This window comes from Anguilla rostrata, chromosome 4, assembly GCF_018555375.3.
Source record: "Anguilla rostrata isolate EN2019 chromosome 4, ASM1855537v3, whole genome shotgun sequence".
Taxonomy (NCBI): domain Eukaryota; kingdom Metazoa; phylum Chordata; class Actinopteri; order Anguilliformes; family Anguillidae; genus Anguilla; species Anguilla rostrata.
In genome coordinates, this window is record NC_057936.1 from 30,324,601 (window position 1) to 30,352,351 (window position 27,751).

At 39.7% G+C, this 27,751-nt stretch overlaps 3 protein-coding genes across 13 annotated transcripts; 2 read left to right on the top strand and 1 right to left on the bottom strand.

Moving 5' to 3' along the window:
* The first annotated feature begins 2,746 nt into the window (after window positions 1-2,746).
* LOC135253187 (torsin-1A-interacting protein 2-like) lies at window positions 2,747-10,480 on the top strand. Of its 8 annotated transcripts, none has more exons than XM_064332165.1 (17): window positions 2,752-2,932; window positions 3,743-3,887; window positions 4,003-4,098; window positions 5,068-5,163; window positions 5,473-5,514; window positions 5,767-5,823; window positions 5,965-6,060; window positions 6,348-6,389; window positions 6,636-6,692; window positions 6,834-6,929; window positions 7,222-7,263; window positions 7,507-7,563; window positions 7,669-7,764; window positions 8,150-8,215; window positions 8,500-8,601; window positions 8,784-8,897; window positions 9,022-10,480. In XM_064332165.1, exons 2-17 carry the CDS (start codon window positions 3,860-3,862, stop codon window positions 9,792-9,794), a joined length of 1,860 nt encoding a protein of 619 aa, XP_064188235.1. In that variant the 5' UTR covers window positions 2,752-2,932; window positions 3,743-3,859; the 3' UTR covers window positions 9,795-10,480. The 8 variants fall into 8 exon arrangements, with proteins under 8 accessions (XP_064188242.1, XP_064188240.1, XP_064188239.1 ...); XM_064332167.1 differs by having other exon boundaries at window positions 2,759-2,932; window positions 8,503-8,601; XM_064332166.1 differs by lacking the exon at window positions 2,752-2,932 and adding an exon at window positions 3,188-3,604.
* Window positions 10,481-11,298: 818 nt separating this feature from the next.
* LOC135253188 (torsin-1A-interacting protein 1-like) lies at window positions 11,299-19,317 on the top strand. Of its 4 annotated transcripts, none has more exons than XM_064332176.1 (8): window positions 11,299-11,505; window positions 12,511-12,633; window positions 14,465-14,644; window positions 15,181-15,306; window positions 15,477-15,590; window positions 15,725-15,874; window positions 16,455-16,505; window positions 16,614-19,317. In XM_064332176.1, exons 3-8 carry the CDS (start codon window positions 14,533-14,535, stop codon window positions 17,387-17,389), a joined length of 1,329 nt encoding a protein of 442 aa, XP_064188246.1. In that variant the 5' UTR covers window positions 11,299-11,505; window positions 12,511-12,633; window positions 14,465-14,532; the 3' UTR covers window positions 17,390-19,317. The 4 variants fall into 4 exon arrangements, with proteins under 4 accessions (XP_064188246.1, XP_064188244.1, XP_064188245.1 ...); XM_064332174.1 differs by having other exon boundaries at window positions 11,299-11,488; XM_064332175.1 differs by having other exon boundaries at window positions 11,300-11,505; window positions 14,462-14,644.
* Window positions 19,318-21,480: 2,163 nt separating this feature from the next.
* LOC135253191 (putative ferric-chelate reductase 1) lies at window positions 21,481-27,623 on the bottom strand. Its single transcript, XM_064332179.1, has 12 exons — window positions 26,844-27,623; window positions 26,066-26,264; window positions 25,264-25,400; window positions 25,027-25,115; window positions 24,688-24,841; window positions 24,409-24,507; window positions 23,386-23,466; window positions 23,085-23,176; window positions 22,592-22,650; window positions 22,260-22,400; window positions 22,051-22,076; window positions 21,481-21,897 (listed from the first exon to the last, which is right to left on the bottom strand). The coding sequence occupies exons 2-12, from the start codon at window positions 26,262-26,264 to the stop codon at window positions 21,796-21,798; spliced, it is 1,179 nt and encodes a 392-aa protein (XP_064188249.1). The 5' UTR covers window positions 26,844-27,623; the 3' UTR covers window positions 21,481-21,795.
* Window positions 27,624-27,751: the final 128 nt, after the last annotated feature.

A 27,751-nucleotide genomic window follows, 5' to 3' on the forward strand; every position in this document is an offset into this window, starting at 1 on the left:
AACATTTCGAAATATCAACGCCGTTTTTCCTAATGCTGCCGAGGATTTTGTTTCCCAGCTTGCTTGCAGATGTGTCAGCTGTCTCCTCAAATCCCAAAAAAAGCCTCAATTACTTTGATATCAATAGCTATGTCCATTGGATTCCTTACTATGATGACGTATCTATATACTTGGCTAAGCTGGTCTCCCTTGGACAGATCTAGAGTAGTATCCATAATCACTGAAAGAAATGGTGCTTGGTTTATTTCAGCCGTAATGTCCTGTTGAACTCGCTGTGACAAAATATATATTAGCTCATTCTGGATGGAGGAGCTTGAGGTATTTAACTGACCCCTCGGGCCGTTTGATCAACTCTTGCAGCACAGGGTCATAGCTTGCCAGCAGCTCGATAATGACAAGGAAATTCCCACTGTTTGGCTGTCCCAATATGTCCCTATGCTCCCGGAACGCTAGGTTGCAAGTAGCCAGTGTTAGTGTCACATTCACTATGCGTTCCAGCACTTGTATCCAAATGAGCGCCGTGTTACGCACGTCCCGCTTCAACTGCGCATCAATGGTGCCATGGAGTTTCCACTGTTCATACACCACACAGGCTCCAACATGTAACTGAGAGGACTCATGAAGTTATATTTTTTCTGACAAATGCCCCAATCTCTGACTCCCTTCACCCATGCATTGTTATAGAAGGGTGAACTGCGGTCTCCAAATAGCCAGCATGGCTCACAGTACGCACAATCCGATTTTGGAGAGTAGCAAAGCCAGCTGCGTGGCAGTTTGATACCGGCTTTTGTAGATGTATGAGAAAACCCTTCAGAAAAACAACGATTATGTTGATTTATTGAGAAAGGACCACTAGGTTTACAAGACCCCGTAGTTATGATATAATGTTTTACAGCAGAATCTAAAACATTTTCATCAAAATGTCCCCTATCTGTGGTGTAAGGCTGCGGTGACACATGTTTAAAAAAAAGTCTTGTTATTTCATTGAAAATAAACAGCACACTTGACGGTGATGTTCAATTATTATCCATTTATTATCCATTATTCCATACCGTACCCACTCTCCTCCCAAGGGACTCCTCGCTCCTTGCACTTGCTACAACAAGACGAACGGACTAGTGTTGTCGTTCGCGAACGATCTGGGCAAGTGTACTGTTGTGCCGTTCTCCGCCCGGCACTTTATTGGAGGGCCCGCTCTCTCTATGGGCCCCAGTGCAACCACACTGCCTGAACTGTCTATATTTACGCCCCTGCGTAACTTGGCGGGATGGCATACCTGCCATCCCAATGGTTAGAACTTGGATGACCTCTTGGGAAAATTAAGTTTCTGCCAGAAGTGCTGGGTGGATCAGTAGGGGGCAATCTTTCCTCTGGTCAACTAAACCCCAAAGCCCCGGTGCAGTGATGGGGATACTGGGTGGTAGGAGTTTGTACTTTGGATGAGATGTTAAATGGTCCTGACTCACTGTGGTCATTATAGATCCCGTGACACTTAAAGGAGTACCATGGTGGTTGAACGTGACACTTCCCAGTTGTCTTCAGGCAACAACAAAACAAATGTGCATAATTTTTTTATTCTTCAGTCATTTCAATGTACTTTAAAACGTATTTTTCTAAGCCTAAATTTCCACGATAAAATTCACCCGAACCGTCTGGGCGTGGTAATGAGAACTGTCAGTTAGCTATGATTGACAGACCGTCCCCCGTTACCATAGCTACCCCATGATATGCGCTCGCTTTGGGAGACTGAATTTCACAAGCTAGCTAGCTTAGTAGGGCTAGTATATCAAGTATCGGTAGATAGCTAAGGTAAGGACGTTGACTTATATCTAATGATAATTTTGATATCTAGCTAGCCAAGTTAAGATAAAGCACAACTATAACGTCCTCATAAAAGCAAACTAGCAAGCTAACGTTATCGATAACATTGCCTTATGAAAGCAAACTCCTAGCTAGCTAACGTTAGCTAGCTAGCTAAATGAATATAACCAGAAATAATCTAAAGGCACTCTAATTAAGTGAACCTAACGTTAGTCAATATTTGCATTGTCTGAACAGCAGGACGGTGTGTCCTGTCAGATTTCTTTACGGGCGTGGAGATGGGAGTGGTTACTGTATTAATGACGTAGCAAAATGACAACTTTCTCAACCGGTTGAAAATAGGACGATGAATTTAAAACGCATATTTCTCCAATAATACAGAACGGACATATTTAATACTTTGCTCATTGTGTTTCTTCAATGCCTCTTGTGCAAATAGCACATAAAACCGAGAAAGTGTGAAAATCACCATGGTACTCCTTTAATACAAAAAAGTAGGGGGTTCCCTGGCGTCCTGGCCAAACTCACAACCTGCCATCTAATCATCCCCCAGTTTAATTGGCAACAAAAATTGTTCTCTCCCTCTCCACCTCATTTTCTTTATTTAAACTTGGGGACACATTGATAATTATAACAATTATTAATGAAAATAAGTAGCTCAAGGGACTTTTGTTTGCAAGGGACTTTTTACGTTTGTTGTAATGTACTATATTTGCATATAAGCTGTGAAGACTCCGTTGAATTGTTTCTGCATACATTAGCTGAGCTGTAATGATACAGTTGGTGCGCTGCAGAGCAGCACAACTCACTTAGCGGGGGCACGGCGTATTACTGCGTTGACAGTTGGTTCTATTGTTCGATATCGAAAGTATGATACTTGTTTTGCTAGCCAACAGCACAGGTTGTATTTCATTTTTGAAATGTACCTTTTTTCCACTACCAGCAACGTCACAGTCGTTGATGTTACATTTTTTACCGGACGGAGGGAAACAACAGCATGATCCTGTTGTTCCGAATGTGATATTACGAAGTGAAACTTAACGCTCGAGGAAATGCAACGTAGAAAGGGGTAGAAAGATCTCAAAACAAGAATTACTCTCGGACAGTGGAGGTATGAGACATGTGGCAATACTTAAATTACACACATCCTGCTCAGATAATTTAGAACTAGTAAAACGTTAGTGACCATCGTGACCAAAAAGGGCAAATGTTTACTTTGGTTAATGTTATCGATAGATATCGTGTGTGTTCGGCCTGTGTTAGACGGTAGTTGCATATGTGAACTTATTCCCAATAAATCTAACCCTTTATGTGGCTTCTCTCAGTGCGAGCCAGCTTGCCACTTGATAGCCGTCTTCGAACTTGCACAGTCGTTTGCAACCTTGCTCATGACAAGTGTTAGTTTCTCTTCTGTCGACAACCTGAAGTTTGCCTACAATAGCTAGCTACTTTACCTTTAGTAATATTAGCGTCCGATTGTTCTGTGAACTGGCTCGCTAATTTGTTACTTTTGAAGACAGTGCTATCGTAGTCATTTAAACATGACATTACTAATTTGCCATTTGCTTCTTTCACATGAGCTGACCGTAGCATGTCAATGTGATGTGTGGCTAACTAACGTTTTAATACTCAGACTGTGATACTACTATCTGAATGGTGTAGCTATGATCTTGTGCTACGCCAGGAGTAGGCAAACCTAACGTTGCTGTAGATCCTGAAACGGCGAAGTCAGTAGTGTTCACTCTACCCGAACCTCAAATAACACAAACAGTATGAGCTGGAGGTACGCAGGGTTTAAGACTGAGCACTTAAATTTACGATTAAACGAAACTCCAGAACTCCTTCTGGTACGCCGTCATCATTCGATTATGACAGTTCTTAGTCATTGTGTGACGACTAATCTGCTGCATCTTTTAATCAGTTCCAGGTTGCAGAGATAACAAAATATTTCTGAACGTACCCCTGGGCTGTTTCTGCGGACGGAAAAGATCACCTCTCCCTTTGACCAGAATCCCTAGCTGTTCCATGTTTGTCAGAAATGGAAACCAGTAATATCACTACAAATGGTAAATGCAATACAGCCTAATTCTTTTTAGAACACAAATGCAAAATTGTGTGTATTATTGTCATAAGAGGAGAGTGGAGAGTGGGACACTCGTTTGATCAAATTTACCCTCCCAGCATCACCTGGTTATGGAGACGTGGTTTCTCCAGATGTGGAGGAAACTAACATCAGTTTGACGAAATCAGACACAGGCCACGGAAAAGAAGTCAATTGTAAGATCACTGCAATTTTTCTTTCACCGCAAACTGCAATGTCTATATATATATATATATATATATATATATAAAAGCCAAGTGCATACGTGTTGATTTTTGACACTTGTCGAGTTTGGTGAGAGTGAATGACATATCTTAACTGGACTACTTTGGAAATGGGGAGAGTTGGGGTTACACACCTCAGGAGTTTTCAATAGGGGATTCTGTATCACTACCAGTTCAGCTCAGCATTGTCAGGGGAATGCAGTGTTGTTCACTGGCCACTAATTATTCTATCTGCTTAGAAGTGATATTCAGCAGAGAAAGAAATAGAAAATGCTTCTTTAAACTAGATGTTTTCTTTGAGGCATTAAAGTGCAACTAAGTATCTCAATTTAATGTTTTCCTCATGTTTCCAGAGTCTATATGTGACGAAACAAATTAATTAGTATTGCGTTAGTTGCATTGTGTGGTCTCCGAGATGTGCATGCAGTTGTTTTTTTAATTTATTAAGCCTTTTTACATTGAGGTGACAACATCAACATTAGTTTCATTTCACACAACCAGAGAGTGGCACCTCCCACTTCATAATTTTCCCAGACTGCAATGCACATACCTTGCATCCGCTTGCATCCTTGCAGTCTTGAGAGAAAGCATTACATTATGGTAGCTGTAGTTTCAGTAAGCAGAACAGCAAGTTGCAGAGAAAAATATTTCTGTTCATATTTGTTTGAATCCTTAAATTCACGAAATATAAATCAATAAATGTATGTATGTATGAATGCAATGTCTATACCATTGCATTCACACTACATTAAGGATGACGGGCAACATATTTGAAAATTGAATATGGGAAATATTCTCCTTACACAAATAAATTTCAGTAATTTACTGCATTTTATTTTGTCCTCCAATTCACTATTTGTTCCCTTATAAATAAAGGTGGAAAAGACCAGCAGACTCAAACTTCATTCTGTTCCTCAACAGCACATATACATGATGCCACTTCAGTGGGCGATCAAAGTGAGCAGGAGCAAACCAACAGTGGTCCAGAAAATACTACAGGAATTACCGCAGAATCGGGTAAGATATCTGTAATTGGCCTTTATTCTGTGCTTGTTTCCTCAATCTGTTAATTCGGTTAGTTAATTTGTGTTAGTTTTTTGGTCTGCTCACCAATGTGAGCCTCAATAAAAAAAAAAATCAATATTGGTTATAAGGATAATGTTTCTGCAGATATTGTATTAATTTTAGGTTATGGTGTAAAATGGAACCAATGTGAAATGTTCTTCCCTTTGAAGCAGTGAGTTAGATGCTAATACTGTCTCAAATGAAGCTTCTGGGGCATAGAAGAAATGAGCATTAATTCATGTTCATGTTTCTAATGCGCAGATCAGCAGAGAGCAGCAGAAGCTACAGCAGATGCGTCTGAAGGTGATGAAACTCCACTTCTGTTCTACTGTTGAGCAAATTACAGACTCAAACAGCACTGAGGGGAAAAAAGCATTCTGTTGAATACAACAGCTCACAAGTTCATGGAAGTTGTTAAATTCACTGCCCACCACATCGTCATAATTCATTTGCTGTCACAGGTTACATGGTGAGCTCTAGTCATACTCTTTGGAGATCCACACTTCTTCCTGAAGTGCACTAAATTTTGTGTCTGACTTCTTTTTGGTTTACTAGTAAACACTGTTCTAAAGAAAGAGGACCAGAATGATGGCTCAGAAAAGGCAGACAATGGTGAGTAAGATGTTGATACTCATTTAAACTTCTGTACCTAAGAAGACAATGAGAATTAGTGTATTTTACAGGCACACTGCCTTCTTCATATTCTCCCCTACACATACCAGCAGACTCAAACTTCATTCTGTACCTCAACAGCACATATACATGATGCCACTTCAATGGTCAATCCAAGTGAGCAGGAGCAAACCAACAGTGACCCAAAAAATATGACCGGAATTAGAGCAGAGATGGGTATGATGTCTGTAATTTTCCTCCATTCCGTGCTTTTATGTTTTTCAGTTTGTTCACAAATGTGGGCCACAATAAAAAAAATAAATTGTCAATATTGGTTATAAAGATATGTCCACAGATTTTGTATATAATTTTAGGTTATGGTGTAAAACAGCATCAATGTGACAGTTTCTTCCCTGTGAAGCTCACTGAAGCAGTGAGTTAGATGCTAATACTCTGTCTCAGATGAAGCTTCTGTGCCATACACGAAATTAGCATGACTTCATGTTCATGTTTCTAATGCACAGATCAGAAGAAAGCAGCAGAAGCAACAGCCGATTCATCTGAAGGTGATGAAGCTCCACTTCTGTTCTTCTGTTGAGCAAATTACAGACTCAAACAGCACTGAGGGGAAAAAAAGCATAACGTTGAATACAACAGCTCACAAGTTCACGGAAGTTGTTAAATTCACTGCCCACCACATCGTCATAATTCATTTTCTGTCACAGGTTGCATGGTGAGCTCTAGTCATACTCTTTGGAGATCCGCCCAGAAGTGCACTAAATGTTTGGTCTGACTTCTTTTTGGTTTACTAGTACATGCTGTTCTAAAGAAAGAGGACCAGAATGATGGCTCAGAAAAGGCAGACAATGGTGAGTAAGATGTTGATACTCATTTAAACTTCTGTACCTAAGAAGACAATGAGAATTATTGTATTTTACAGGCACACTGCCCCCTTCATATTCTCCCCTACACATACCAGCAGACTCAAACTTCATTCTGTACCTCAACAGCACATATACATGATGCCACTTCAATGGTCAATCCAAGTGAGCAGGAGCAAACCAACAGTGATCCAAAAAATATGACCGGAATTAGAGCAGAGATGGGTATGATGTCTGTAATTTTCCTCCATTCCGTGCTTTTATGTTTTTCAGTTTGTTCACGAACGTGGGCAACAATAAAAAAAAAAAAATTGTCAATTATTGGTTATAATGATAATGTGTCCACAGATTTTGTATATAATTTTAGGTTATGGTGTAAAACAGCATCAATGTGACAGTTTCTTCCCTGTGAAGCTCACTGAAGCAGTGAGTTAGATGCTAATACTCTGTCTCAGATGAAGCTTCTGTGCCATACACGAAATTAGCATGACTTCATGTTCATGTTTCTAATGCACAGATCAGAAGAAAGCAGCAGAAGCAACAGCCGATTCATCTGAAGGTGATGAAGCTCCACTTCTGTTCTTCTGTTGAGCAAATTACAGACTCAAACAGCACTGAGGGGAAAAAAAGCATAATGTTGAATACAACAGCTCACAGGTTCATGGAAGTTGTTAAATTCACTGCCCACCACATCGTCATTCATTTTCTGTCACAGGTTACATGGTGAGCTCTAGTCATACTCTTTGGAGATCCTCCCTGAAGTGCACTAAATGTTTGGTCTGACTTCTTTTTGGTTTACTAGTACATGCTGTTCTAAAGAAAGAGGACCAGAATGATGGCTCAGAAAAGGCAGACAATGGTGAGTAAGATGTTGATACTCATTTAAACTTCTGTACCTAAGAAGACAATGAGAATTATTGTATTTTACAGGCACACTGCCTCCTTCATATTTCCCAATGCACAGGTCAGCAGACTCAGGATTTACCCCATCTGGAGAAGCAGGCTCGGACCAACAGTGATTCACAAAATGTCACAGATAAATGTGATGGACCCGAGCCAAGTAATATATTGTGATTTCCTTTTTACTATTATTTTTAGGTTTTGTTCCCTGATGTAGGATGAGTTTGTTTTGGTTTCATCAGAATTGGTTTCTTCTATTCAGGGTTAGGAAATTCTTAAATTCCAGGAGAGGTCCCAATGTCTTACTAGAAGGACTCAAACTAACCTTATTATAGTAGTTTAATTGGACTGTTTTGGATTAAATATCAGGATGTTGGAGTAGTCCTTTGACTCAGTATGACCTATGTGAGATAATGTATTTTTTTCTCTGTTCATAAGTTAAAGATGTTGCTGCTCTCTCTCTCTCTCTCAAAACGAACTTTTATACCAAAGAGAAAATCAAAATTGATGTTGTACACAAGTATGTGAATTTATTCATTATTCAGCACCTGAAGTTAACCGGTCTCAGTCTTCTTCTGATGGTGATGTTGAATCTACTGCAGCTCAGGCTGGTAAGACCACTTAAGTGTTCGATGTTACTGAGTGCAATGCCATGATAGTTTACCTCCTGACATACAGGGCTTTGTTGAGCATATGCAGGCCCTTTTCTTTGGGGGCCAATTCAATCAATGTTCACTGTGCGAAGCTCACAGAATTTATTATTATTTGCTTTTCTTTCTCAGTTCATAACTTAAAGGTGTTGCTACTGTCTCTCAAAATGATCTTCTATACCAAAGAGAAAATCAGAATTGATGTTGTACACAAGTATGTGAACCTATTCATGTTTTCTGATAAGCAGATCGGCAGATGTCAGATTTACCCTTAACAGAAGCACCTCAAGTTGACCGGTCTCAGTCTTCTTCTGATGATGATGTGGAATCTACTGCAGCTCAGACTGGTAAGACCACTGAAGTGTTCAGTGTTACTGTGTACGATGCCTAACAAATAAATAAATAATAGTTTACCTCCTGACATACAGTACAGGGCTTTGTTGAGCACATGAAGGCCGTTTTCTTTGGGGGATCAATCCAATGTTCACCGTGTGAAGCTCACAGAATTTCTTATTTGTTTATTTGCTAGACGGCCCTGTTTTACCTCCTGGACAAAAAGATGTAATAAAAGAATCAACTTTTACTCCCACTCTTCAAGCAAAGCCGTGTCTTCAAGATGACTCCAGACCCAAAGATTTATCCAGTAATACTCTTATTTTCTACTGTCTGTGCTGTAAAGATTTTCTTAAATATTTTTTTCTATACAGTTGAATCAACAACTGAATACCAGTCAGGATTTTCTTTTTCTCCCCCTCCCTCATCTACAGGAAATTTGCCTGTGATATTGGCAGTTTTAGTGATCGCTGTCATTGGTGGTTTATTCTGCTTAAATGGCTCAAGTACACAACCTGACCCAAGGGAGTACAGCAGTGTTGACATCTTTCGCCGGGAATTTGGCAAGATGAAAGACAGCTTCCCCAGCCAGAGGGCGGAGCTGTGGAAGCGCACCAAGATCCACCTGGAGAGGCACCTGCAGACGGCCAAGCCCACGGAGCCGGTCAGCATGATCCTGACCTCGGGGCGCGGGGCCGAGAGGACGCTGCACTGCCTGGCCGGCCGCATGGCCGCCGCCTTCTCCACAGCCCTCGGGGCCTCCGGGGCCTCTGTCCTCCATGTAGACGGGGCCGCCGCCGCCGCGCTGGAGAGCGACCGGGTCAAGCTGGACATCGACCAGCGGCTGAGCGGGGCCTTCGAGGGTGACGGGAGGGCGGCGGTCGTCCACCGTTTCGAGGAGCTCCCCCCGGGCTCCACGCTCATCTTCTACAGGTACTGCGACCATGAGAACGCCGCATACAAGAAGGTGCTGCTGGTCTTCACCGTGCTGCTGGAGGAGGACGAGCTCAAATCACATCTGGGCCTGAGTACTGTAGAGGAGATGGTGCAGGATCACATTCAGTACAAGTTCCTCTCCTCTGCTCAGCCACCCAGTTTTGACAAAATGGACGTGGATAAATTAAGTGGACTGTGGAGTCGAATCTCTCATCTCACCCTGCCTGTGGCTGTGGAGGGGTCCATAGAGATGCATGGCTGTGAGATCTAAGCACTTCAGGCATGGAAACATGCACTGGAACATCTAAGCACTGACTCTGTGTTCGGTGTGTTTGGGCCTGTTGCTTTTTTCACAGGTCTGAGAAATGGTGATTTGAGAAAAATGTATGCACTACGTGTTCAAATTATTACTAATGGTTGCCAAATGTACTGGATTTAAGAGAAACTGGAAAGAAAGAAAATGTCTGTCATCATGTAATGTTGAAGAAATCATGGAGTCATAGGAAGACATTCATGTTTACTGTTTGGGTTAGAAGTAATATGGTGAAATAAAAAATGAAGGGTGATGTTGAGATAATTATGGCCAGTCATTATAGCTTTTGTCATTGAAAAGTTTAAAAACAGGTTATTACTTAATCAGTTATCTGTTCATAAACTTTATGAGCACTGGGACAACATTATGTTGTCTCAATAAAGGTTTATGTTGGGGTAAATAAAGAATGGACCCACACTCTGATCCCACTTATTTATTACAAGCGATGATTTCGACCTACAGCCCTCCATTGGGTTACTAACAATGCTGAGGTAACCCAATGAAGATTTGTTTCCAAGAATTAACTTTGACAGTGAATCAGAAATTATCTTTCGTCAGATGTAATTTTCTTACCCTGCCCCTGTGCATGTTATTGGATGTACATTTGATAATTTCCTTATGTGAATAAAGATTTTTGCCTTAAATTGTAATCAGTTCTTGAAGTGTGTCTGCAGTGCGCTCATTTTGGATGCTAGTATTATACATGCTCACCAGTGAGTAAACGTGTAGCCTATTCCTTCGCTTTCACTGCAGCTTGTCTCCCACATAAAGAACGAATGCACAGCATTATAGATGACAGAAATGTACAGCATTTGTTTGAAAAAGTGACAAATGGATAGCATTCTGATTCTGAATCAAATGACGTGACTCAGGTGACTTACATCAGTTCAAAGATATTCGACAATATGGGCTGCATGTTAACAGTGGCAAAGGCAGCAGATGGATGGCACTAGTTTCACTCTACTTTAGGATTAGAATCTACTCTAATCCACCTCTAGCAAGTGAATTAGTACAGCATCATATGTCGATCAAAATCACGTTCCATTAGCTTTGTCGCATGAAGTTGCAACGAGATAAGTTTATTATTTAATGGAAAAGGGGCTACCTCAATGAACTACATAATAATAGTTCAGTGGTTTAGCTATAGCTAATTGACAGCATCTCACTTCCAGACTCTCCCATGTCACAAAATATGATGTAGCTCATCATTCCGAAGATTGTTGGAAAAGGGAGGCTGTGTAAAAAGAATAAGCAATTTGTTCTTTTAGGGCTTATTTATTCCATTTATTTCAATAAAATTGTGTTTTAACGCTGTTAATCATACAATAGGACAACTGCTTCCATTTGATGTATTTCATTTTGTATAATGTCTTGTGCTTACCCTTTAACAACAATGCACCTTCAGAAGGCGTGGCACAATGTGTTGCGTCACAAGGAGTGCGTGTTTCCGGTTAGAAACGGTGCTCTTTCGGAAATTGTCCCAGGGAAACAAATGTGTTACGCATTTGAGTTGACGGTTAAGACTGAAAGTTGTTTTCAGTGAAAAGTAATTTTTCTAGCGATATAACTAGATATCTGAATGGATTCCGCTGGCTATTCAAATAAAGCACATGGGACAAATATGAGGGTAACAAGACTAGCGGCAAAGGAAGGTTTGTATCACGAAATGGTTAGTGTTATCTTTTACAATGACAGTATAATACTTTCTACCTAGCCAGTCAGATACAAGAGCATTTCCGATATGGTTTATGAAATATAGCTAGTAACCTTAAACAGCATTGATGGATGTGTTAACACATCAACATATTGATGTGTTGACAGAAAAAAACTACGGAAATGTATTACAATATGTATTCCGATTCTCTTTCTTACGCTGCGTTTTCGATTCCCAACTAAGTTAGTTTCATTTTCGCCTACTACTCGGCTAGTTGGAGCTAGCTAGGTAATTTGACTATTTGGTAGCATTAACTCGATAGCGATCCACATTTATACAGCTTGCCAGTGTAGTACCAGTCCAGTGAGTTTGCTAATTAAGTGTTTACTGTCTGGGATCACATTCTTTCCCAGTGTTTGGAACGTTGGTGTGAACGTTGGTTAGCCAAAAAAAAAAAAAAAAAAAAAACAACCCTGAGAATACAGGCCTAGTTTAATTTCTGGTTACCAAGATGTGCCCACCTCATCCCCATACCTGCCCGCATGACCACCCGACACAGGAAATATAATTCCATTAAAAAATCACTTTAGTCAAATCATGCAGTGGGTTATGGTTAGGAATTCTCATCATAATGAAGAAAATGGTGAAACCAAAATGTACTCTTTAATAAAAGCTGAAAATCTGCACTTTAACCACATGTGAATTGTTTGATTACAAATCCAAAACTGAGCCAGATTAAGAAGAAAAAAAAAAAAGTTTGGGTCTTTGTCCCAAACATTATGGAAGGCACTGTATAGCTGTGCTATTTTTTTTATCCATTTGACATCTGTGTCTTTACTTATTATATTTCGTGGTAGCTTGTTTATATTCATTTTTGTATTCCTAATGTTTGAATGCTTAATTATTATAGTGCATGACATATGCACTTTTACATGGCGAACAAGCATCTGTAGGTGGCAATCCAGGCTTCAGATGTTGGTCAGAATTGGTCACCAGATCTGTTCATCTTTTCTCTGTCAGCTGCACGTGCTATTGGGCAAAAAGAAAAACCCACGAAGCGGAAAAGACACAGAGAAAATGAGACTCCAGCCACAGCAGCTAACGGTTCTAAAGATCAGAATGAGGACAGAGAGACTGATGAAGGTACAGTAGTTGATAAGGGGAAGCAGAATTTCTGGCTATATTTTTTACATTTTCCATGGGAAACTGTTTATTTATATATTTAAAATTACGCACCTGTGCACACTGTGTTCCCAATTTGAATCGGAACCACTTTAAAAATGACTAATAAACAGTGATTCCTTATCTTTAAACAATCCCATATTTGCTGAATCTTTTTGTCTTAATAGCCTGCTTGTACACACAGATTTTCAAGTACAAACGTGTCCCTACGTTCTCTTGATGTGCAATTAGGTAGACTACTCTAACAGGGATGGAGCATCAAGGCTCAGACGAGGAGTGTGAAGCTAGCCACAATAAGAAAGTGACTTCCATGGTTTTGTCACATGCACACTTGGAAAGCAAAAGATTCTGGCCATCTCCCTGCGATTTATTTTCGATTTGGAGTGCTCTAGTCCCTGAAAAAATAACACCTGCACAAATGATGGAATTCATACATTTCAATGTTCTGTATGGGTTGTGGACTATGTTGCGGCAGTGTAATATTGTGTTGCTTTTGAATTTTTTCGAGAAGAGGTTTTAGATGTAGCTGAGAGTTTCTAATTTCCCTCTTGAAATGGGCGAATCTGAACAGGAATTTTCTACACAGAAAACCAATATTGCTTTAGTCAACCAATCCTCTTTTACATACTAGTTTAATGTGCCCATTTCTATTTATATACTTGTCGTTTGCGCAGAGCTTTAATTGGCGTGTGCTTCCAACTTTGTGGCAACAGTTTAGGGAAGGCCCTTTCCTGTTTCAGCATGACATTGCTCCCAGGCACTGTCATATAGGTCCATATAGAAATGGTTTTGTCAAGATCAGTGTGGAAGAACTTGACTGGCCTGGTCAGAGCACTGACCTCAACCCCATCCAGCACTTTTGGGATCAGCTGGAAAGCAAACTGTGGGCCAGGCCTAATCGCTTAATCAGTGCCCGACATCACTGATCTTCTGGTTGAATGGACTAGTGGGCTAAAGTTAGTCAACGCAGAAAACGTGTCCGCAATCGCAATGTCTATTAAAATGCCCCACCCCCCACGGTCTGCAGTCTCACCTACAAAGGTTAGAGCCATGCCTGTTGTTAATATGAAGGTAATATATGGGCATTATAGACTTTAGAAAGTCAGTTTACAGTTTACATACAAGGAGCACTGAAGCTAGGCTTATCACTATATTTGTATGTAGCCTAACACTTGCTTTTAGCTATTTGGGCACATGCTATTAACGGCAGAATGCAGAAATTGTCTGGGAAAACCTGAAACTGTTTGAATCAAGTGCACCGGAGTCCACCACACTGCTGAAGGGAGAAATAAATTGGTCATGAGAGTCAAGAGTGCAATGAAACTTTGAACAGGGACTCTGGAAAAAACTGTACCTGCCAAGATGTTTTTTTTGTTTTGTTTTTTTAAAACTGTCATTTTCATTTTTGCATACAATTTGCATAAGATTTTGCCTATGAACAAATGAGAGAATGGTAGAATGTTCAGAAAATATTACATTGTAAAAAATGTTTTAACTATAACCATAGAAAATTCTAAAATACTTATTTGTCTTGAAGAGTATTTGTCTTTTTATGGAAAGGAGTGTAAAAGGGTCAAAAAGCTGAAAAAAGCAATCTGCAGATGGGTAATTTGCAGTCCTACTCCCCTATTATTAAAGTGCTTATATTTTTGCATGTTAAATAAGTTTGTGTATTTAGTATAATGAATACTAACTCTACTATACTAGTGCTTTTATTTGTGAAATACCTACAATGCTGAAATAATTCTTGTTGAGTTTTTGTAACGCAACATGTGGTTTGTGGTTTTAGAAGAAACGACCCCAGACAAGATTAGGAAAGTGTCTGGTGAAGCAGAGGAAACCAATGACAGTGAAGAGGACATGGAGGTCAAAGAGGATGAAGAAGATGAAGACGGTGACCAGGACCAAGACATGACTGAGGGGGTGGATGAGGAGGATTCAGGCTGCCATGTCCAAGATAGACAAATAAAAAGTAAGAGCCCAGCCATTTACCCTGGGTTAACTTTTTTTTATTTTAAATCTTTTCCACTGCCCGAAATATGGACTAGATATAATCCATGTCATTTTTGCTTATGCACGAGGCATGATTTTCAGAGCAGAAACAAGGAGACTGCTTTGTCCTGATCTTATTTTTGTCATACATTTATTTGGTTGGACATCTGTCACAGATATGCATTTAATTCAGATGAGTAACAACAACCAGAGAACCCCCTACTTATTGCAATAAGTGTCCTGATTTCTCATCTTATTTGGGCACAGAGTTCTTTTATTTGGTCCGAAGGGAAGACTGCCCCCCTACTGGCCCACAATTTATTTTTCCCAGAAGGTCTGCAAATAAAGCCTGTACATGCTTCGCTTCAGCCATTCGGCAGAAGCAGGGTACTTGTTGATAAGGCTGCTAGCTGTGAGTTAATTCAGCCTCTACATTGTTCATGATGTATTAAGTCATTAGATCAGTTTAGGACAAAGGAGGTTTCCTGCGTGTGAGACTTTTTCTCTTTGTTTTAGCTTCATCTGGTGAACCACTGGCAGTGGACAGAAATGTGTTCAGGCCCAGTGCTTACACAGATGCTAACATAGCTAATTGCCTGAGGAGCCGCAGATCCATTCACTTGGAAAGTCCGGGGAAAGAAGGTATGCTTAAAACGCGCCTAATGAAACTGTGACACATTCACTCTGTTTTAAATAACAACCCGGGACACATTCCTGATTCTGCAGTTTCTAGACTACATGTGACCTTTGGTCTCGCTGATATTGCGAAAACTTCCGACATTTTATATTGTTCTAACACGTTTTGTCTTCAGTCCATTCTCATGGAACCGCCGAACCCCTGTCTGGTATTAGCCTTCGCAGTCGGGAGAACCGCACGGAGACGCTCCCTCCCAGGGCCAGGATCACTCACTACAGCGAAGAGATAGGTATTACTGCAGGCGCAGACGACGTCTATCTGCTGCGTTACGTTTTGACTGCATTACCTTTTCACAATACATCGCAAATGTTCAAATTATATATGTGAATATGGGACTGTTTGTGTTTAAAAACCTGTTTTCAGTTTTCACCAAACCGAAGCTCGTGAGTCAGAATCGTTACCCTCCACCGCAAGCGAAGGTAAAGATTACGAGCCGACCGTATGTCACACGAAACGTGTATCCGGCAAACAGTGTTCCTCTTCACAGACCAACCCCCAAAGGACAAAAACAAGGTAGGAATGGCTGCCGGATAGAGAAAACGGAAACTGTTGGAGCGTACTGCAATCACTACTTTCTTTTACTTTGTTTGTGGTATAGAAGATGGCAAAGTCAAGAACTAGTCTGTACTGAAAACACTCATTATATACATGTATGGACACGCCTTTTCAGTTCAGTCCACAAATTTTCTACAAAATTGTCTTCAAGCCATTTTGTTACAACTTTGGAGGTATGCTTAGGATCATTGTCCTGCTGCAAGTCCCAGTTGCGACCAAGTTTTAAGTTTTTAGCTGATGTCTTCAGGTGTTGCTTCAGTATTTCTTGATAATCCTCCTTCCTCATGATGCCATCTATTTTCTGAAGTGCACCAGTCCCTTTTCCAGCAAAACACCCCCACAACATGATGCTTGCCACCCCCATGCTTCACAGTTGGGATGGTGTGGAGTTGTGAAAAATTGAGTTTGAATGTCTTTAGCCTAGGTGTATGTAAACTTTTGGCCTCAACTGTATATGCATAGTACCTGCATACAGGAGTTAAAAGAAGTATCACATGCTTTTGCCTGGCATAATCTGTTAATTTCTTCTATTTTTAAGAATTGCCGGTGAAAAGCACTGTGAAGACGGCATCCTACTCATTCTGTGCAGGTACTTTTTTGCTTTGCATTTCTTCATGTGGAGAATTTTTAATTTTGTGTCGCATTTGCATAAACTTGTTTAGTCTTACGGTTTTATTTATTTTCCTCCTCTGGACAGGCTGGTTCTGGAAGCTGTTTTTGTTAGCGCTGCTTTCAGCCGGTGCGATTCCGCTGTACCTTTTCGCGGGAAAACGAGCGTCCGAGCGCCAGAGCGTGGCGGAGGCAGACAAAGTCTTTCAGGCCCGCTTCCTGGAAATGGAGTCCAGCTTCCCCAGCCAGAGGGCGGAGCTGTGGAAGCGCAGCAGGATCCACCTGGAGAGGCACCTGCAGACGGCCGAGCCCACGGAGCCGGTCAGCATGATCCTGACCTCGGGGCGCGGGGCCGAGAGGACGCTGCACTGCCTGGCCGGCCGCATGGCCGCCGCCTTCTCCACAGCCCTCGGGGCCTCCGGGGCCTCCGTCCTCCACGTAGACGGGGCCGCCGCCGCCGCGCTGGAGAGCGACCGGGTCAAGCTGGACATCGACCAGCGGCTGAGCGGGGCCTTCGAGGGTGACGGGAGGGCGGCGGTCGTCCACCGTTTCGAGGAGCTCCCCCCGGGCTCCACGCTCATCTTCTACAAGTACTGCGACCACGAGAACGCCGCATACAAGAAGGTGCTGCTGGTCTTCACCGTGCTGCTGGAGGAGGACGAGCTCGGCCCCCAGCTGGCCCTGAACGCGGTGGAGGAGATGGTCCAGGAGCGCATCCAGGACAAGCTCCTCTCCCCGGACCAGCCGGCCTCGTTCGACCGCATGGACATGGACAAGCTGAGCGGGCTGTGGAGCCGCATCTCGCACCTGATCCTGCCCGTGGCAGCGGAGGAGCGCGTGGAGAGGGAGGGCTGCGAGAGCTGAGGGCCCCCCCCCCAGCGGTCACGGCCCAATGCCTGCTATTCACGCCTCGCGCTGCCCTCGTTCGGGCTCGGTTCAGAACGCGGCGGCGAAGGCTGGGAGACGCTGTGTAAAACGGCCGTGTTCTGGGAAGGAGCCGGTGCATGCCAGGCACCGGTCCTGGAGAGTCTTTGTTATTCTGGATTCCCATGCTGGAGGGATGGGAACAGATTCCGCCTCTGAACTTTTATCAAGTCGTGTATTTGATAACGTGTTTTTTTGTACTGTTATTTTCCCCCTTGTACGTGTGTTTTCAGGAGGGCTGCCTGCAACAGGGACCGAACTGAGCATACTACCACTGGAAATATTTTTTTCATTTAATTGCTTTTCAAAAGAATTTTACAATAAAACATAAAACTTCGTAAATATATGTTAACGAGTTTTAGTCTCAGCCTGACATTGTCTCATTGCTTTGACTAGCTTTAATTCTGTTGATTTGAGAAATCATAATGAAGACTATTTTTATACTGTGTACATATCAGTTTTCTTATGCATAATATATTTTGCACTGATTTTGACCCCAGATGCGTGTTTTATTTCACTGCATAAAGCTACACTTTACCAGCAAATTCTGCAGATGGAGGCTTGTAATAATCTTTCTGAATGCTGTGTTTTTGTAGTTTTGTTGTATTTGCTGTGTCAGGTATTGTAAATTTGCAGGTAAAGTATATTTGCTACATGACTGAAGATATTTAACAGTTCTGCTGTTTATTGTAGTGCAGTAAATAAACAGTTATTGAGATTTGAGTGGTTTCAGAAATCTGAATGTCAGAGTGTTACCTTTTCAGTTTGATTAGCTGTGTGCTTTGTATTTACTACAGGGGGCATGGTGTGATGGGAAACATTTACGTTTTAAGCTTATGGATTGGCTATGGATAAATCTAATTAAAAGAATAGGAAAATGGACAGAATGTGACCAAAAAAGGAAGCACAGTTTTGCATACCTAGCATGAGGGTAGGTAGAATGAATTATAATTGACCCTTCTCAAGGTACTGTTAGTGCATCTTCCAAGTGATAAGTGCAAAAGGATCAGTGTCATCTGATCTATGTATTTAACTGAAGTGTTAAATTAGTAAATTAAACTATATTGTAGGGAGTTAAAATACTGTGTTATTGCAGTAAAATGTAAAAAAGTACAAGTTTGCTGCTTGAAAAAAAAATTCAACACCCCAGTTTTCCAATTTATATATATATTGGAAATGTATTTGCAGCCGACTTCAATGGAGGGGGAACAGACAAATGGGATATTTTTCTACATTAGTTTAGATCTGGTATTCTATGTTACCTAAATTAAGTGGCAATGACATTGCAACTGACTGAAGCTTTCCAAGATAACTTTACTGACTTGCATATTTGATGCCTCAATTTACACTTACTATTTAACTGTTTTACTGAATCTCTTAACAGTTAACAGCGTTTGGTCAGAAATCTCTACATAATATGAAACATTAATATCCCAGCCATGCTAAAAAAAATACCTGGTGATTGATCAGTTGCGCCAGTTTCCCTCTGTGTTTGTGTGTCATGGAGTATTTTACATTTTTCTATTTGTCTTAATTTTATTCCCTCATTTATAAGTGTACTTATGTTGCTGGCTTTTATATAGTCTTACAGATAACCCTGAAGTTGACTGTGAATATGAGGCAATTTGAAGGTAGTTTTTACTTTACAAACCTGTGTTCTGTGTTTATTTGTCAAACCAAACTGAACTATGCACTGTGCTTTTTTTTTTTTTTAACCGTGAATGGGAAGCATTCCTGGCTTGAATAATCACCTCCAAGTCAACTTTATTATTGTTTGCTTTTACTTTTGGAATTTTATGTTGATCCCACGTGCAAACATGCCTACATTTGGTCCAATAAAAGAACTATGGAGGTAACATCTGAACATTCTTAGTTGCTCAATCAGTGTCTCATTTCCTATAATGCATTAATTTATATAGCACCTTTCATCTCTGAATCTCAGAACATATTGCAGTGAAGGGGCACACTCGCCTCGGTCACTGCCAGTGTCCGGCACCCACATGAGCGATGCACGACAACCATTTCGCATCAGGATACTTGCCACATGTCAGTTGAGGTGAATGGGTTTTGTTCTTTTTGTGTAAGTTAAAATCGTTTGACCATAGAGTATGCTGTTTTTCTTCAGAGAAACCGAACAAATCATAAAACTGAAACATCGGTGTGAATGAACTTCACAGAGCAGTGTTGGGAACCACTTCAGACTTCAGGTTGACAATACAAATGCAAATGATTATGATTGCTGATAGATGTGTATTTTCACAAAGGCTCAAATGTGTATTTACACCCAGCTGCAAACCAAAAGTGGCTCATTGTAGATGCACTTTTGGCCCTTTGATCCTTCAGAAGAAAACAAAATTGGATGCGCAGTAAAATTCTGGCTGGTGTCCACGTCTGCAACTGGACAGCGTCAGCATACCTCCCATTAACAGCAGAATGGAAATACCTAAATTAAGGGTGTTTTCTGTTTGCTTGGATTTTATGTTGAAGGGAACTCAACTGTTCCTATGTCCTCAACGAGGTCAAATAAATTCTGAAGCTTCCGTATAAGGCCAACTGAAAGAGTACACAGCACTGCCTTTAAATCAAACAGTTTAACTCATTAAACAGCAGTTTGCACTGGAAGTTCATATCAGTCTCACTTATGTGCAGTTAATGTGTGACTTCCTAAAGTCAGCTTTGCAAAACAATACAATGCGCAATAATAGCAACAGGGTGTGACTGTTGACCATTGCTTTGTTTGAACTGCATGGCCATTTTAAAGGAACATGCAATGCATACTAGTTATTAAAGGGGAAAAGTGCTGAATTCTCACTTAATGGGGAGAAAAAGGAAATAAATAAAAATCCAGAAAGTTATGTTTTTTTCTAGACGAACATGTATGCATGTGCAGTGCTGAAGGCCTTCACTACAATGAAGCTGAATTTGACAAGAAAATGAGGATGCTTCCCCCACTGGTCAAAAGACAGAGCACTGAGAAGAGCAGCTGAATCCCTGCCCCACCACCCTTATGTGGACATACAGCTGTTTCATCTTGATACAGTAGTCGTCCCCACACTCCATTTATACATCTTTCACACCTGGGTTGAATATATGAGTATTTAAATATTGATATTTGAAAATGCTATTCTTTGTGTTTGATGTTTCCAAATACACTTTCTCAAATACATGTTTTGTGTTTGTATTTTAAATCCTTTCTTAAACGCATGAGTCCAGCCTTCCTGGTTGGAAAAAAGAAGAAGAAAAAAAAGGACTTGGTCTACCATCTTCAACAGAAGAAGAGACCAGCTGGAAGTGGAAAAAGAGTGACAGCAGATGAATCACTGGTCACATCACTATAGCACTGGTTTGTTCAAGCGCAATCCAAAGGAACACCAAGTAGTTCAATTGGACACAGCAATTTCTAATGACCCCATTATAATGTGACTCCACTTTCAACACAATAACAATTCATGGATCCCAACTATCATGTTATAATAGGGGTTCCCTGCATCTAATTTTGCTTTAAAATCCTGCTGACTATCTGAGGACAGATTGAATAACTATTTAATTGAATTGACTGCAGTTGATTACGGTGCAAAATGTACATGAATCGGCATGATATTGGTGCAGTTATTTTAGTAATTATGTATTCTTGTATGTATAGGGGTATATGGATGATGGGCTTATATGTGTGTTTTTCCCACGGCACGCACAGAAACTGGAGCTGTGGGCTATGCGTGGCAAATTGTGGTCACTCTCACTCGCTCACTCACTCACTCACGTTATTTTTGGGCAGTGGAGACAAACCAAATCTCCATGTTAACGGATAGTACAATCTTATGGTGGGTCCTACAGTGCTTGCATATTTTTTAAAATTTATTTTAATTGTGGTTTACTTTTAAATTAGTGGGTGAAACGAGTTGTGTCCCCTACCATGAGTGCTTGTTATGGGTACAAATTGGAATAAGACCAATCAATGCTGTGTTGGTTATTCTGCATAAATACAGTAAGTATATTTGAGTATTCACAAATACTGTTTTGAAATCACAGACTTTGTAATTGTTAAAGCCAGTGTTTACTAAATCACTTCACATATAATCAGTTATTTAAAATACATTTCAAAACACATTAAAATGGTATATATTTACACAAAGATCAAACATATTTTCATATTATATTACTGATTCAGATCTGATATCAATACATTTATCCACGCTATCTTCAATTTGAAAACATTTTCACTTTAAATTCTGTTTGTTAGAAATAATTGATATGAGCAGGTAAAAGTGATAGTGCAAAGGCAATTGTACAATGTCCATAGAGCACATGTACAAAATTGACCTCTAATTTATTTCTCTGTAGGACTTTTATGATGTGAAAATGATGTTGAGAAGGACCACCAAAAATGCTCCACTGTTGATGGAGAAAACAACCAGCATTGCCAAATGGAGGATGGTGTATGCATTTGTCTGCAAGAAAAAGAATATGCCTTTAAAAACAAAAAATGTTCATGAACTTGATGTATTTCAACAGTTTGTATATTTTGTCTATATCAATATCAATATACTGTATATATCCATAAGCCTGAGAAAAAGCAACTTTTAAAGTGCTTATTTGCTTACCATTTTCTTTGAAGAGTCATTCTGATCTGTTTGAAAAACAATAATTGTTTTTCAGTATTTTTCACTTTAGCAATTAATATAAACTATATATATTATTTATATTAATATAAATTATATACTGTGGAAATTGAGTAATTCCAGATTGCCACTCTCTATCAGATTTTCCACCAGGACATTTTAAGTTATATTATAAAAACAGGAACTTTTACCTGTCTTTCTCCACCAGATCATTAAAAGTTGTAATATGAAAAACAGGCACTCCCAAGCAACCAAACCTCCCATCAGTTTTTGAAGCATAGGATGGGGCGAGTTGGCTTCAATGGAAGCCAGACCAGTAAATACAGCGGCCACTGAAAAATAATAAAAATGCAAGCATTGATTAAAAGCACTGAATGCGTATACCAATATACTCTACCTATTAATATATAGTGATCTTTAGCCACTAACCCATTAACAGCTTAGTATTTTCACATGTAACCTACACATTTATCTCAGAATTTGCATAATCTGAAATGAAAGATTTTACTAATGAACCCCTTACCTGTAAGACATACAATTGCCAATGCATTCAGTCTGTGAAACCAATTGAAAATGAACCTCCTAAAAGAAAACACACACATATTACAGAGCACAATCAACAGCTATCAATGACTTCGGGGTTTGACTTTAAGCTTGGGATTCATAGCCACATGACAGAGGTGGACAGTCATCTTACATGAGCGATGGAACAAATCTTGGATATTTAACTAATATATCTAATAACTAATATAACAAATTGTCTTCCTCTCTAATAGCAAACAGGCATTTATTTGATGTGAAAGTACAATATATTACATTTATTCATTTTTCAGATGGCCAACCATTCTGCTGTTCTGACCACGATGGAAAATTATTTCTACCGCACGAAGACCAGTATAGACAACCATCATGAAGCGAATAAGCAGGGAGGGGAGAGCCAGTTGCTTGAGATGGGATGCAAAGAGAAAATTCCAGCAAATTGAAAAGAAGCAAGATGTCATGTTGCCCGTACTCACAGTTCATGACTCTGTCCACAGCGGCAGAAAGTGACAACAATTTGGATAAAAGTCAGGACTGTCACTACACAGACCAATACTGGATGCGCCTCCTGAAAGTATGTGTGCACACAAGTGAACCACAACTGAGACCGATGCACTGAAAAAAAATCTTGTATGCGGTTTTGTATAATATTAATATAAAATTGTGATTCGCTTTTCATTTAACATTTATAGGCATGAAGAACCCTGCAATACACAGCAGTGCTCTCTGATAAATTCAATTAAGCTAATGGTTTACAAGGCTAAAAGCCATACTTACTGTCATCCAGCCGTCTACAAACACTAAAACAAGTGCTATGATATTCCCAATGGCAAAAAGTGACATCAGGGACACATGAACCTATGGAAAAAGAAAGACAGTATCTGGGATAAAAACAGCTCTTCAAAAATGTACAAAGGTAAGACCAGCTGACATTTTTTTCACAATAAATACTCTGCCAATCGTGATTTGGATCTAAGGGCCAAGGGAAGCACACTTTATTGAAACAAAATACCGCTCCATATATTGCTACTGTAAACGGGCTGTAATGGGCAAATTATTTAGATTTTGTTCCACAATAAAAAATGTATGAAATCTGGTATGTGAACGAAATGCCTGGGTCAGATGGCTCATCCGAAAAAGGCACAGTTCTCAAGTCCTAAGCTGCACATTAAGCTTGCTCCTTGGCTTTCTGTCTGGGCAAGCCCGTCTTGCCAGCCGTTGTGTGACAAGAAGTGATGCTTGATGTCACACATTTCAGAGGAGAGCATGTGCTTGTCTTCACTCTTCTGAACTGATAGCAGGAGCCCAGTCATTAGCATTAAAAATTGGGAAAAAAAGCAAAAAAAAAATAAAAAAAAATAACAATAATGAAATTGAATGCCATGGGTAACATATGTACATATGCATTTCCCTCATGGTCCTCTTATGATTTATAATAAAAAAACTGGAAAAAGAGATGAACAAAAGCTGAGTAATAATATTTCAAATCAGTCCTGTACGATCAGTTTTCATAGTAAACCTTCAAATGACTTTTAAATGGAACCAATATAAATTTTCTAGCAGCATTTTATGCAGCATATATTATATAAATCATAATGGTAATTATTTTTCCATTTGCTTAATACTCGGCTTCATCCCATACTGTAGATGTTTTTGAAAGTGAGTGTATCACTGCTAGAACTTTTCAGCACTCTGAACACCACACTGCATGGGGTCCCAGCAACATCTACTGAGGACTCATTCAAACTAAATATGAAAAGTCAGCAAGTCTCTCCCTCTCTTAGCTTTAATTACACATACCCGAAACCAAAGCCCACTGTGGGAGTAGAATGCCATTTTTGTTAGACAGCCATACGTGAGCGGGATTGCGAGATTCACCAACTCTGTTGCTGTGCTCTCCTACAGGGAAGTAGAAGAAGAAAAAGCTCATCATCATTAACAACATGCTAGCAAACAACCTAAACCATTCACTCACTTAGCCAAACTTTAGATCCACACGGTCAACATCTTTCCTTAACTGCAGAAAACAAACAAAGCATTTACAATTGAAACCTACTGACAAACATACAAATCACATACCTTATAACCCGCACGTTGTTCAGGTCGAGATGTCGTTCCAGTTACTGTAGATTTGACGGTAGTCACAGAAGTAATGGTAGTTGGAGAGGTGGTAGTTACAGGATCACGGAGCTCGTCAACCCAGAATTTACTGTATTGTTGAACAAACGTGGCTCTGAAAAACATTGAAATTACAGCCATATTAACTTATTAACTCACAAATGTTTTGACTGGATTTAAGGCAGTTAAAGTTAACCTTGGTATAGCATTCATAACACAATGCTCTATTTTGAAGGAAAAGTGTGTGAATTTTCAAAAAATGAGTTAGATTGTTAAAAAAAAAAAAAATTTAAAAAAAACCTGAATGTATAGTTTCCATCCTTTGGCCTTTTCCATTTGACTCTGATTTCATTCTTGAGGTGATTGTTAGTATGGCTTACTGCTGAATCCTTGGAGGGAGTAAGAACAGAGGGTTAAATTCAGGTGGGAAGAGTATCCACTTTATGTTTCCCCATCAAGGATCTGGAAATATTAGACAATGTCTGCAAATATGTTCAGATTTATTAGAGAAATCAATAAATAAAAGACAACATTTACTTTACGTCCACCGCAACTTAGAAGCCGAGTCTGCGCGGAATCAATCAGAGTGAATGTGCCAACAGGTCTGTGCCATTGACTGTCTTCAGCCTCCAACAGAAAACCTCGGAATGCTTCAGAATTGGCCCTGAGGATCACTGCAAAAAGAAAAAAAGACCTAGAAACTGAATTACGAGTGTAATTACTACTACTTTTAATTTATCTGCAGAAATTACACTACAATCTGAACTGTGGCAATATTTAAGACATTATGTTAAATTCGGTGACTGTAAAATCAATATAAGAAAGTTTCTCTAAATAAAGCTCAGTATTAGGCAGTTTACCAAAAGATGAACGTTATTGACATCACCAGAAATTGTTAGGATAAAAAACAGCATGAAAAATTTGAAAATTCAAGAATATGGGTAAACCAAATTTGTATAGAGCAAATTGCAAAACTATACAGTCTATTCATTTAAACATATTATAGATGGCCTTATTCCTTTCATCATAGATTTTCCATACATTGGTCAACTCAAAACAAAATAGCATACTGTTTTATTGTGTTAGTTGCACTTTTAATTTTTCAAATATTAATCACATAATGTCAGACAGCCATACTCTAGAGCTGGTAGTCACAGACAAATAAAAATGTGACGAGCTTTTAATTCTGTCAGGCTAGTCTAATTTAACACAAAGGAGGTCTGAAAACTAATAATTCATACAGGCAAATGTATTAATTCACATAACATTAATACATCCACACAGCTATTTACTAAAATGTAAAAACAAACAAACAAACAAACAAAAAAACATTATTTACCCATGATTTCATCCAGGTTAGACGAACTGATGTTTGTGTCGATTTTATAGGGTGCGATAGTATTTTGCGGCCTATTAGAACCATGCTTGGGAGTCATAGATTCACATGCAGATTGAACCATTCCATCAGCATAAGATGTAACAACTTGAAGGCTATTTGCCCCAACTAGAATTATGAATAACAGTTTGATTTGGCACATCTGTAAAACATATAGTGAAACATATTTAGGTTGGCACACGTTACCAAATTCGCCCATGTAGACGTTTTCCCCTTATTTGCCCAGTAAACTTTATTCAGTTTCTCACACACATACTCTACAAGTTTTGTAGAGATTGCAGTTGTTATACAATTTATACAGAGGACCGTATGGTTATGTCTAGATAATATTTTACCACAACATCGCACATTAAAACTGTCTTCAAACCAGAGAATTAACTCCGTGGAATATACGTATATTGTCTCTTTAAATGTTGTTAAACAAAATGCGAATACAGACCGGACGTACGGTATGCTGTTTGTGCTAAATCCAAAGCCTGAGATTTAAATCCAAAAACACTAATTTTGTAATGTATCAACAAGCACATGCAGAGATCGATACAATTTATCGTGAGGACTTCCAGTAACAATAAAAAAGAATCACGTTCCATGCCACAGCGATTATACCACTACAACACGCTACTACTACATTTTATAAAAAACGCAGCTGGCTAAGATCAATGCTCCAACTTGACAATAAATAAGTAACGTTTTCATACTGAACGAGGAGTAGCATACTTACTTCTCAACGGAAAATGCAGTGCGACCAGCTGAATGTTGCAAGTAGAGATATGTGATTTTAAGGAAGTAATGTACATGTAATAAATGTAATAAATCTCGCAGGTTCCGCCTTCACTTCCAATGAAACCGTTTGGAAACCAGCTCAGATAATGGAATGACATAATGATTGTTTGTTTTAAATAAATCAGAACTTGTTACAGGTGATATAGGCCAGATGATAAACAATAATTATTATTAAATGGATCGTTGAACAGTGCATATGTTATTATATAAGTATATCCCTATGATACGGATAGTCACGCAATCTGAATAAACACAAACACGTGTAGCATAAACCAAAAAATGTTGGCTGCCTGATTATTTGATTTCTTAGTAGTTAGAGTTAATAAAAAATGTGGTAGCTAGTACACTGAGGAGCACAATTATTGTGGATTATGTAGTAAGGGCTTCCCCGATATGTACTAAATTCAATCATTCTAAAGATGCAACACCCTTTTCAGTGCTTTCTATAGTTGTGGACAGTAGGAGGGCCTACACCTTCTTGCTTTGCTGTTTGGCACAGCCCACTTGTAAAATGTTTTTCTTGAGTTTTCTGTGAGTGTTAGGTAGTGGTAGGCTAGGTAACACTGTTTGAGTGGGTCCTGTATAGATTCCGTATGGTGTGCTATTGCCTTAGGTGCTTTGAATGGAATCTGATCAGTGTTGCATCCCTGGCGCTGTTCTTTTTTGAATAGTTAGATGAATGCTCCAGCCCATATGAACATGTTTGAATCCAGCTCACAGTGGGTTGCAGTAGTTCTGGATGTTTCGCATATATTTTTATTGACGTTGAGTGCCTTTGCCATTCGGGAGCATTCTTTATAGTGTTGCTGAATTACAGATACCCTGCCAAAAATGAAACAGGAAACA

Coding starts and splice junctions, on each gene's coding strand:
- LOC135253187 (XM_064332165.1), top strand. CDS start 3,860: ATGGAAACCAGTAATATCACTACAAATG. Junction 4,099..5,067: donor CCACGGAAAAGAAGTCAATT/GTAAGATCACTG, acceptor GTTCCTCAACAG/CACATATACATGATGCCACT. Junction 7,765..8,149: donor ATGTGATGGACCCGAGCCAA/GTAATATATTGT, acceptor TTCATTATTCAG/CACCTGAAGTTAACCGGTCT.
- LOC135253188 (XM_064332173.1), top strand. CDS start 11,416: ATGGATTCCGCTGGCTATTCAAATAAAGCACATGGGACAAATATGAGG. Junction 11,489..12,510: donor AAGACTAGCGGCAAAGGAAG/GTTTGTATCACG, acceptor TTTCTCTGTCAG/CTGCACGTGCTATTGGGCAA. Junction 15,307..15,476: donor GGAAAGTCCGGGGAAAGAAG/GTATGCTTAAAA, acceptor TTTTGTCTTCAG/TCCATTCTCATGGAACCGCC.
- LOC135253191 (XM_064332179.1), bottom strand. CDS start 26,264: ATGTGCCAAATCAAACTGTTATTCATAATTCTAGTTGGGGCAAATAGC. Junction 25,116..25,263: donor TAAGTTGCGGTGGACGTAAA/GTAAATGTTGTC, acceptor ACTCCCTCCAAG/GATTCAGCAGTAAGCCATAC. Junction 22,077..22,259: donor GATCTGGTGGAGAAAGACAG/GTAAAAGTTCCT, acceptor TTTTTCAAACAG/ATCAGAATGACTCTTCAAAG.